This window comes from Danio rerio, chromosome 25, assembly GCF_052040795.2.
Source record: "Danio rerio strain M-AB ecotype USA chromosome 25, GRCz13ab, whole genome shotgun sequence".
NCBI lineage: Eukaryota > Metazoa > Chordata > Actinopteri > Cypriniformes > Danionidae > Danio > Danio rerio.
In genome coordinates this window covers 33,852,067-33,864,159 of record NC_141045.1, presented here as the reverse complement: position 1 = coordinate 33,864,159, position 12,093 = coordinate 33,852,067, and the positions used below count along the sequence as shown (strand labels likewise).

At 36.7% G+C, this 12,093-nt stretch overlaps 2 protein-coding genes across 4 annotated transcripts in view; one reads left to right on the top strand and one right to left on the bottom strand.

Annotated features, from left to right (window-relative positions):
• Nucleotides 1-3,525: 3,525 nt before the first annotated feature.
• Nucleotides 3,526-11,839, top strand: prr33 (proline rich 33). The gene is made up of 3 exons (XM_087312536.1): nucleotides 3,526-3,582; nucleotides 3,851-3,895; nucleotides 7,692-11,839. Exon 3 carries the CDS (start codon nucleotides 7,707-7,709, stop codon nucleotides 10,701-10,703), a length of 2,997 nt encoding a protein of 998 aa, XP_087168662.1. The 5' UTR covers nucleotides 3,526-3,582; nucleotides 3,851-3,895; nucleotides 7,692-7,706; the 3' UTR covers nucleotides 10,704-11,839.
• lsp1a (lymphocyte specific protein 1 a) overlaps nucleotides 5,344-12,093 on the bottom strand; it is a 63,138-nt gene continuing 56,388 nt past the window's right edge. For 2 of the 3 annotated variants that reach the window (XM_087312543.1, XM_087312542.1), the window contains exon 13: nucleotides 5,344-7,055. In XM_087312543.1, coding sequence (XP_087168669.1) covers nucleotides 7,030-7,055 — 26 coding nt within the window. In that variant the 3' untranslated portion in view covers nucleotides 5,344-7,029. The remainder of the gene's footprint in view (nucleotides 7,056-12,093) is intronic. The other variant, XR_015526701.1, reaches the window with a different exon arrangement.

Genomic DNA, 12,093 nt, shown 5'->3' with positions numbered 1-12,093 from the left:
TCACCTTAAGGCGAGAAATGTATATGAAAAATATGTTGTACATTGAAAGGTGCGTGTATAAAGCAGTGTAAAAAATCATTCATTTTATTTCAGGAAATGAAGAAATGAACAGACCAAACTATTTGATTAAACAGTTTTTTTTGACAAATTATATATTTTTAGCACTCTTCCATCTCTTTTGTCTGCTTGGGTCACTGAGATTTCCTCTAGGTCAGGCTGCAGGTAGGGTGTCATCGTATAAGGCAGAAAAGGGTATCTTTTGTCCTCCAGCAAGTAACAATGTAGTGCCCAATAATGATTCAATTATATTATACAAATATAATAAAAATAAACATTGTGTAAAGCAACATTTGCTTTACAGTTTTTTACTATATTTGTGTTATACAGTTGAATCATTACTTCCTGAAAATCAGCTATTTAGCCTAAACATGTGGGGTCATCACAAGCTGGTAAGTGGAAGCAATAATGAGTTTAATAGTTGAAACACCAAAAGATTAAGGACAGAAAATTTGGTTGTACCTGCACATTTATACTATGGATAGTTTTCATATTATTACTGTCCTTTAGTGACGGATGCAGCTTTAAAATCGGCTGCAATTATTGCACACAATAGCATTTGGAAACCCTAAAAAAAATTATATAAAAAAATGTAGGTGTGTGTGTGAATGTATACATATGGACGAAATCCTACATCTTAAATTATGGATATATTTTCCTACAAAAGACAAAGCTGCCACTTCTTATAATATTATACAGAAAAATGTGAGCGGTGCAGAAAGAGAGAAAAACACATCTGTAAGTGAAATTCGAACTCGCTCCGCGCTCCTTTGTTCATTAATGACGAACTGTCCACTACACTATTGTCGTGCTCTGAATCAGCTGTGTAATGATACGCAGTGATTTATGACCAAGGAACTGTACAAAAGTGTAAAAAACAGTTCAGTGCCAGGCATACTGTACAGTACAGATGATCCTTCACACTATATTGGCACATTGTACAGTTGCCTTAAAGGCCCTACATATACAAAGAGCTGCACTGAATGTTTTGTATGGAATGCGCAGACCCGCGGTTTGTCACATTTGATTTCAAAAGCAATTCTTTTGAAAATATACATTATAAATTTGGTTATGAAAAAAACTATGCACTTATAACCCTCTCACAACGAAAAAAACTTGTATCTGTGCTTCTACATCCATAAATATTCTCATCAAAAGAGCACGCAATGCTCAGTAAACTCTCTGAAACAAACAACATGCTCCGGAGCAGGTTATCTTCAGAGAGTAAGTTGCTATAGCTACTTAACATACCCAGAAGTTACCTCCGATTTGGGAACCAAAGCTGAGGTTATCTACTTCCTTACTCTCAAACTTACCTGGGTATGTCACATAACCTGCTTTCTGGAACAGGCCCCTGGAAACCCGGGCTTCTGTTTGTTTTGATTCAGGAGTTCAATACCTAGTTCAACCACTGGGTGTCAAACTCATGTACTGCACATTTAAATAATAAAAAGCAATGTAGCAGAGACCCTTAAAAAATGTAAAACGTTCAACTCAACAGTGAAACATCAAAACATAGTTTAAAGATTTTATATAGTCAATCAAATGAACTTGAACAATTAAAAACATGCAACAAATATTTATTTGGGCATGAACTTAAAAAAAAAAATTATTAGTTTTGCTTAAGTTGCACAATACCTTTATTATGTATAAATATAATTATAACTATATTCTATAAATATTATTATAACTTTAGACCTACATCATGCTGATAATCAAAAACAAAATGACATGATATCACAGGCGATTTTCTTCTGACATACAGTAGAGTACCTAAAAAGACTTGAATGGCACTCCTTATGAGAGCTTGAGAAGCATACAGTTTTTATTTAATTCAATTCATGTTTATTTCTATAGTGCTTTTACAATGTAGATTGTGTCAAAACAGCTTAATATAGAAGTTCTAGCAAATTGAAACTGTTTCTGTCCAGTTTTTAGAGTTCAGTTCAGTTCAGTGTGGTTTAGAAACCTATCAATGCGCAGCTCCACAAGTTAAAATACAAGGAAGCCAGTGGCGAGAAAATGATCTGCATAATTTGTAAAATAAAGAGTTAAGGAAACAGCACAGGAGGAAGTTGTCGCAGGCCTTGGAGCAGATGTAAAAATAAAAAGTGTACTTTAGTCCCCGTTTACACTAATGCGTTTTCGTTTTAAAATGCATAAGTTTTGCTACGGTTACGACATCCGTCCACACTACGCCGAAATATTCGAGCTCCGAAAACAGAGCGTTTTGGAAACGCTGAAGAGGCCGTTTTCATCCTCAAACGCTGCTGCTCCGTCCCAGTGTGGTTGAGGAAAACGGAGACATCTGAAAACGGAGGTTTACTCACTTATTTCACTCACTTAAGTCAACTAAAGATGTTGTTACACATAGCATTATAATCAATCATCAGCTAAGTGTGAACACCTGAAACTAATGTCAATGTCAGCTTGTTTTATCCAGTGAACTAACGCCTGTGTTTTTGTACTAGCTCATTGAAGAAATCAAGTCAGTCTGGCTTTTTATTCCAGCTGTTATTCTTTGTCAGAGGCTTCCATTAATATTTCGATTAACATGTTTACGTTTTAGCTAAGCTTGAATTCAAAAATAAGTGGATCGCATTGTTAAAATGAATGCACTCACATATTAGGTTATTCTAAGAGAGGGCTACGCTGTAAAACTCAATAGTCAACTTTATTAAATGAAATTAGTGTATTTAACTTTAAATTGACTGAAAGTTGTTTCTACTCATTTAAAAAGAGTTTTGAACTCAGTGTTGAAGGCAATGAGTTAATTAAATACCTCACTACTCCAACTTAAATGGAGTAAGTTTGCAGTACTCAAATAGATTCGCTTTTTAACTCAAATGGTTTGTAGCAATCAGTTTCCTCAAACGATTTGAGTTGCCTCAACTAATTGGGTTTTACAAAACTCAGTTGGTTTGAGTTCTCTTCATTTATTGGGTTTTACTGTGCTCAGATTGCTTCATTTACTCAAATGGATTAAGTTCACAGTACTCAATAGGATTAGCTTTTGAACTTAAATGGTTCGTTGCAATTGCTTTCCTCAAATAGTGTGTTACCTTAGCTTTTTGGGTTTTACAGTGTACATATTATTTTATATAAAAAATGACCTATCAGTTCTGACAGCTCATTCCTTTCTGTGCTTGTTTTACCTGCGATGTAAAAAAAAATGTAAAAAAAAATGTTCTTTGACTATGAATGCTGCTTCTTCTTGACTGTAGAGAGCGCTGTCCTTGTAGATTGTGGAAATAAGGGTGTGCATTTGGTCCCATGGGGGAAGGGGGGCATATCTAAGATGACCTGGATCCCCCCTGCTTCGGTGACGGTTCCCTCTACACCGTCACCACTCAGTGTGCATTCTGAGTAACAGACTCAGGGTTTTATTTTTGGACTGCTATGGAGCCCGTGCCTTCCATTTGAAGGAAGGGGGAATAGTTGAACTCAACATGAGTCTCCCGTTCTGACAGTCTAAGCTGGGACAAGCAGGCAGCCGCCGGACACCCCTGAACAGCAGACACACAGGTATAAAAACCACTACAAAACACTGCTTAAAGTGTGATATTTCTGTCTGGTTATTATTATAAAAACGCCTAATTTGGGTGCGCGTACAATGGCTGTCTCTTGGGGAAAGGGTTAGCAGTTTGTTGCAAGCTAACGTGAGTCTTTGGAGGCTTTTGTTACAGGGAGGGAAATATAATGCTCTTACTAGATTTAACGTTTACTTTATGTACGTATTTCTGTATGATGATGAATGAAATGCAAAATGAATCATGCATGTTTATGTTTATAGGGGATCCTGTCTGAAGTGTCTTCAACGGTCTTCTGTTATCTGGTGGTAAGTTAGTTATCTTTGTTTTTACACATGAAGGCAGAATACAGCATAAAGAATATGTCATTACATGTACAATGCCCTTTTTACCAGGTGGTTGCTAAGAAGCAATTATGCTGCGCATGATTTTACTGCTTTGCTATTCTTGCCCTTTCCTCTTTTGAACTTGTATCTTGGAAATTCTCCAAACTGCCCAGCCTACCAGTGCCTTAAAAGGAGGACCTCCTCTCATATGGTTCTGTGTGTCACTCTGGGCTGGAGGTTTCTTTTACAAGTTCCTACAGGTGGCCTACATTTACACTATTGAAAACACATTGTGTCCTATACAGATACAGAATCATTCGGTTTGCTTAGCATTTAACGCTGTAAGCAAGTATTTGCGTTGCATTTAATTTGTTTACTGCAAAAAAATGCTTTTCTCAATTACATTTTTTGTCTCGTTTCTAGTCCAAATATTTAAGAATTCTTATATCAAGAAGCTTTTTCCAGGCAAGCAAAACACAATGTGTTGTTTTCAGAAATATTATGCCAAAATTTAATCAGTTTCTCCTTAAAACAAGCTAAATAATCTGCCAAAGGGGTAAGCAAAATAATAATGTTTTTCCTTTTAACATAAGATTATTTTTCTCACCCCATTAGCAGATTATTTAGCTTGTTTTAAGGAAAAACTAACCTCAATTTTGCATAATATTTCTTAAAACAAGACAGTGTGTTTTTCTTGTCTTCAAAATTCTTCTTGATTTAAGAATTTCTAGATATTTTGACTAGAAACAAGACAAAAAAATCTAAGAAAGAAAAGAATTTTTCGCAGTTTAGAAGTTGAATATTTAAAGACTGCTAAAGGAAGATGCATTTACTTATGAAGCAGAAGTCGCTAAAATTAATCAAGTCTATGCTTATTTTTGTTTTGATTCATATAACATCATGTATTCGCATGTTTTGTATCTGTATAATTTCATAAATGCGCCAGGTTTATGAGTGTTTTGAATGTTTAATAATCCAGAAATAAGATAGTTACTATCTATATAATATTAAATACAATATTATTAATATTATAAATATTATATTATTTTTATAGCTGGATAGATTACTAAACGTATAACTTCAAACCAATACAATAAAATAAATGATAAACAGCTCTGTGATATGTGATCTATGCTTGTGCGTCAACAGACACCATTGAATCTGATTGGTAGTAAATTTCCAGTGATTTATTATGCAATTTAATGTAGTTGCCCTGCCTATGTTTAAAGCAGCGGCTGCCTCCAGATCACTTGGCATTGGTTTACAGTGAGGGTGGAGAGTGGCACCACACTCTGTGACTTGGAGCAGGTGACCTGCTCATTTGCTTTCACCCTAAAATTAGGCCAAGGAGCCACTCTAGACGTGTTGAAGAAATTTACTGCATTTCAACATGTCACACACGCACACACACAGACAAAAGTCAATAAAAATAATCATAAAAAATATCAAATTTATTGAAAATAACAAGCGGCAGTGGGCTATAATCACATTCTTATTATAACCATTCTCAGTACGGATCTGTAGAAAAAGCTTTTAAATGGACAAAAAAAGGTTTATATTAATAATATAAATATGATAAATGGACTAATTCCAGTGTTTTCTTGAAAAAACAAAAAGTGTGGCTGATTACACAATACAATAAAGAACAAGAGCAGAGGAAATACAATTATATAACAGCACAAGTCAAAACAAAGATCGATAATGACTTACAATACAATGCAAGAATGACCAGAATCCAACACAGGCTCATTCTGAAGTCCCGTGGACGTTTCTAGAGACCGCGAATTATATAGACGAATGCTGCATTTCATTTTTTTAATGACATGCAGCCAACGGGTCGGTATGACGTTGTTCCTTTTCGTGCTTACCGGCTGACAGATTACCTCTGTGTGGAGGACTTTCCCACTGCAGCCAGTTTGTCCAGTTAGCTTGTCGCGTACGTTGGCGGACTTGGGGAGTTGACGACAACGGCCGGATTCGAGTCCAGGGAAGAGCGGTTCATAAAAACACAATTCAAAAAATAAAATGAACAAGTAAATAACAGGGTGAAAATGTGGTAAAATCCGAAAACGTGGTAAAAAATGAGACCAGGGCATTTCTTTTTCTGGGCGGCTTTTGTAAACCGTCGGTTGGGTTTAGGAAAGTAAGTGGGTGGGCGGGTCAGTCGGTTAAATTGGTTTGATTTAGGGAAGGAGGAGGGTGGGTCAGTCGATTGGCCGGTCGACCAGTCAATCATTCAGTCGGTCGACTGTGGCCTCTGGTGGGCTTATGCAAGAACAGCATGGGAGCAAACGGCACTCACGAGAGACATTTGAGATCCGAAAAAGTGCACACAGCGGCCTCTTGCGGATTCGCAAAAACAAACACTGCAAAAATACGCACCGTTTTTCGTGGTCTCCAGAAACATTCACAGGACTACGTTTTCAGAATTAGCCTCAGTTGTCAGAATCAGACGCATGGATTTCTAATATGTTTTGGCATGTTCTACTATTCATCAACTATTAAATTGGATCCAAGTCTATATAAATGTAAAAACAAATGGTCAAAGTATAAAAATAGGTCAATGGTCTCAAACTCAATTCCTGGAGGGCCACAGCTCTGCACTGTTTTGCTCCAGCCCTGATCAAACACAGCTGATCCAACTAATGAAGGTGTTTGTGACTCTTTTGAACACCTCGATTTTTCGGATCAGCTGTGTTTGATAGGGTTGGAACTAAATCTGCGGCCCTCCAGGAATTAAATTTGACACCCATGGCATAGGTATTCAAAATAAAAACATGACAAAAATTGCTTTATCTTTTTGATATTCACATTCAGCTCAAACTAACATATATCGTTAAATATGAACATATCGGCACAAAAAAAAAAAAAAAAATTCTGAGAAAAAGAGAAACCACAAGTTTATATTCTGTGTAATTTGATCAGATATCTGACAATAAGTTTGTTTTTTTTACATTGTAAATGAGACAAACAAAAGAATACATCCTGTTTTTTTCATCAGAAATCAAAGACAGAAATACAAATACAATGCAATGCAATTGTTTCTTCCTTAATTGATTGAATCTATATGGTAATGTATGTTCTTTGTGAATCATGGTTTTGATGTATTCAAATCTTCACAAGTCACCGTTGGATAAATCACCTAAAAAAGAGGGGGGAAAGAATATTAGTGAACACATTTGTTTTTGCAGATATACAGTTAAAGTCAGAATTATTAGCCCCCCTGAATTATTAGCCCCCTGTTTATTTTTTCCCCAATTTCTGTTTAACAAGGGGAGATTTTCTCAACACATTCCTAAACATAATAGTTTTAATAACTAATTTCTGATAACTGAATTATTTTAACTTTGCCATGATAATTACATAATCTTTGACTAGATATTTTTCAGGACACTTCTGTACAGCTTAAAGTGACATTTAAAAGCTTAACTAGGTTAATCAGGTTAACTAGGCAGGTTAAGGTATTTACGCAACTTATTGTATAATGATGGTTTGTTCTGTAGACTATCAAAAAAATATCTTAAAGGGGCTAATAATTTTGACCTTAGAATGATGTTTAAAAAATTAATAACAGCTTTTATTCTTGCCGAAATAAAAAAAGCAAGACTTTCTCCAGAAGAAAAAATATTATCAGACATACTGTGAAAATTTCCTTGATCAACATCATTTGGCAAAAAATTAAAAATAAAAGGGGGCTAATAATTCTGACTCCAACTGTATGTCAGTCATTATTGTCATGTTCAAAATACATAATGTCTGTTATTATTATTTGTTTCAGGAGGCTGAAGATTTAATGGCTGTCAATATCGGTAAGGCTGCCCAGGCAGGCCTGCTTTCCCAGCAGTACCCACCACCTTTGCTTCCCAAACCTGGAAAAGAAAATGTCCGGCTCCAGAAACTACTAAAAAAAACAGCAAAGAAAAAAGCTGCTGCCCAAGTCTTACAACCATCGGCGCCCTTCCGCTCAAGCCTCTCTCCAGTAAATGAAGCAAGCCCTGACCTGGAGCACAGCGATCACTCAACTCCTCCTAAGACTCCAGAGACACCTTTCTATATTAGCACGGTACACCCACGCTTCAACGTCCGACCACTATATCAGCATGTATCGTCTCCTTATCCTCATCACAGAGGATTCACTTTTGGCCAGACAACAAGATTTTCGCCACAACCACATGTGGCTCCTGGCCACACCACATACACAGCCTCGCCAGGAATTGACATACATATTACAGCTCCAATCACCGTTCTTCAAATTTCACAAAGAGCAGAAGTCGGCTCAGCTCTTATGACACATGTAATTACCTCTAAAACTCCAAGCCCTCAGCCAAATGTTCCTAGAGCAGCAAAACCGTTGTTTGAAGTCCCTCAAATCACCAATTACACTGCTAAGTCAGTACTTTTACAAATACCTTATACATCAACAACAAGGAGTAAAACACCTACTGCCGAGTTACTGAGAGGCCCAACACCAACATTTGAGGTTAGAAGAATAGTGACACCAACATCTGAAATTCGAGACCGAACGCCAACCAGGGAAATCAAAAAGGCTACAACACCTACTTTCGAAATCAAGCGGATTGCAACCCCAACTTCTGAAATTAAGAAAGCTCCAACTCCAACTTCTGAAATTAAGACAACTCCAACTCAAACTTCTGAAATTAAGACAACTCCAACTCAAACTTCTGAAATTAAGAAAGAGACGATTCCATCTTCTGAAATGAAAAGAGTCAGTACTTCTGCTTCAGGTATTACACAAAATGGAACAGAGACACTTGATGTAAAACAGGGTACAACTTCAACACTTGAGCCGAAAGGGGTTACAACACCAGTAAGAGTAAAGACACCAACATATGACTTGATCTCAATAAGAACGCCCATGGGGCGACCCAAGACACCCTCAGATCATGTGTCACGTGTTAGAGTATCTGTGATTGAAATTTCACGACCAAATCCACTTTTATTTGCTGTATCTCCTGTGCATATGGAGGGCAGAAGATCCAAAACACCAACTTCAAGTTTGACTGGTCCACGTGAGGAAATTAATAAAGTATCAACTCAGGTTAATGGAACCAGTCATTCAGAAATTTATCAAAACGGGGACATAGATGCCAAATCAGTTGAACCCTTAAAAGAAAAACTGGATAAGGCCCTTTCAGAAAACCTGCCAAGACTTGAGTCATCTAAGCCGAAGAATCAAATACAGGAAAGCCCAAACCTTAATGGAAATGAGCGTCCAAAGCAGGAAACTCCAACAACACTCAACATTGAACCCACGCAAAGTCATTTCTCTTCAGTTGAGTATCAACGACCATTATCTAAAGTCCCTCCGTTTGCAGGTCAAAGACCCAAAACACCAACAGCACCTAAATCCAAACCAGCCTATTATGGATTGACACCTGCTGAATATGCAGCCCATGGAGGAATAAAGAGCTTCTCGCCCAGCTTTAGCATTTCTACACCAACTGTTCAACCAAGTGCAGAAGCAACTCACCTTCCCAAACAAGTACCAGTAGTACCTCAACCAGATGAAAATGTGACCACACCTAATAAAAACTCTGAAAAACAACAAGTCCAGCCACCTCAGACTGATGTTGTCAAACATAAAATCACTGAGGTGTCTTCACTTCTAGACATTTCTAACACTTTGGGGGACATTCCTAAGCAACCTGTGCCAGAATTAAAAACAAAAAAGGCTGATGTTAAAATCCCAACTATTGTGGTATCTGTAGCTGACACGCCATCATCCGAAGCAAAAGCAGTGGCAGTGAGTACTGTGACTCCGAGGGTAAGAACTCCAACCTATGGGTCTCCCAGACTTTCCCAAATGACACCAGCCCTTCCAACTGTGAAGGAAACTACTAAAACTGAAAGTAAGGCTGTGGTGTTGTCTGACCAAGATGTGGACAAGCCAGCACTTTCAAAAGTGTCGGAAGGTAAAGTAAATGCCAAACCAACCAAAGAATCAGAGAAGCCAACAGAGGCAAAAATGTCTCTGTTAGAGAGAATTAAGAAGCAGAAACTTACATCTGCTTCTTCTGAAAAACCTCCCGAAAAGGTTGAGGTTAAAGATGTGGTTAAGCCTTTGGCTGAACCAAAAGACCAAAAGGACATTGAAACGAAGGATGCTCAACCTGAGAAGGTTGACAAAGTAGACACAAAAGCTAGTCCCCAAGAAGAGATCAAGCCTGCAGTGGAAAAGAAGGAGAAAGATGAAGCATCCTCTTTACCTGCAGAGTCTCTCTTGAAGGTGATGCAGAAACCAAAAGGAATGAAGTCAAAGCTCAGTGGCTGGTCTCGTCTTAAGAAACATATGGTGGTTGATGTAGAGGAACCCAAGTTTCCAGAGACAGAGCCTGGGTCAGAGAAAGATGTCCCTGCCACCACTGATCAAAATGAAAAGCAAATGCAAAATAAGCCTGAAGACAAGGCTAAGCTTAGTGAGAGCCAGGGCAGTAAAGACCCCCCTAGAGCAACGAAAATGTGGGATGCTGTCCTCTTTCAAATGTTCTCAACCGAAGAGAACATAATGCAACAAATAGAAGCAAGTAAAACCGAGGAGCAAAAGATTATGGAGGCAGAACAAAAGACACCAAAAGAGATTCCCACATTTGCACATCGCTTGCCTGTTCTCCTGTATAGCCCACGGTTTGATGCCAGACGACTGAGAGAAGCAGCTTCACGACCAGCAACAAAGATTGCAACAGTTTTTGAAATGGGACTTATAGGCCGCAAAAATAAAGATGAAGAACCCAAAGACTTTAATAGAACAGCTAAAGGCTTCAGTGGTTAAACCACTGACTTGACGAATAACATGAATACTTGTTGTTAGTTTTCAATTCATCGGTAGAGTTCTGTTTATGATCCAATCCAATTCTTTACTTCTAGCTTACACTTTTATAACTTTATAACAGATCAGTTGGCAAGTGAACTAAATAAACACTTTTCAAATGCACAATAACTAATTTATACTATTGAAGCAATTGCCCAGTTGTCAATTGGCATTTAATTAGTTACTCAAAAGAATAAAAAATAAAGCAATTTTTTTGAAAGTTTTAAATTAAAGACATTTGCTTAATGATTTCAAATCTTGCCATTTCTTTATAAGCATGTTATGTATTGATATTTATAAACAATAATTAAATACTTGAAAAGAAAGACAATTCAGTGTAAAGAACTACACGGACTCAAGCTGCCACTAGACAAAATACCGAGAGAGTATTTCTGGCTATGAAAATGTCCAATATTTGGTGTTTTTAGGTATCCATAATATCAGGTTGCCTTTTTTTTTTTTTTTATATATATAATGAAATACAAAATTTTCATTGAAAAAAAATAAATCTACAGCCAGTATTTTAAAATGATTACAGCCTAAAATGATGATAAAATGTAGATATTTTGAGAATAATCCATATAATTACATGAATGAAGGGTGTAGGAACAACTGAGTGTGGCCGAGCAAGTGAAACCAGATAAGAAAGAATAAAGAGACGGTATAAGAAAGACATGTAAACAGTAAGTATGATAAGATTTTAAATTTATGCTTCGCCTTATTAGTACTGAGCAAGGCATGGCGCATTCTGCAGACTGCAAACATGGTGCTCATTGTTGACAAACAACTTTTACTGATGAAGCCCTAAACTTGGTTTTCCATTTCCATCGCTTTGATGTGATTAGATGAATGACAGTGATTGCTGATTGTCAACACATGCATGTTCTCATTTCAGGCTTAGGTAATGTTCAATTTTAGCCTTGGCCTTTTAGCATGTTTGTCTTTTGTTGCAGAAACTGTCAGAATGAAAATATCTTTTTTTCTTTCCTGACAGTGATGTGTATAATGCTTTGCATTATAAGTTCCCTGTACTAGATTAAATGTTATTTTATATATATATATTTTTTCTAATAAAACACTTGTTCTGAGTGACAATATCATTATTTTCTTTTATATTTGACCTTAAATTTACAGTAAAATACTGGTTAATCATTGCAAAACTTTCACAGAAAGGTACTGTATGTAAAAATAACAGTAAATTACTTTGAGGTACTTCATGATTCTGTAAATATTCTTAAATATCAAAAAAGTGTCGGAAATAGCATTACAGTTTTTATTTTTATTTCTATGTTGAATAAATTATTAATAGTGTTTGAATTCCTATACCTAAGGTGAAAAAGTTATAGCCATT

Coding starts and splice junctions, on each gene's coding strand:
- prr33 (XM_087312536.1), top strand. CDS start 7,707: ATGGCTGTCAATATCGGTAAGGCTGCCCAGGCAGGCCTGCTTTCCCAG.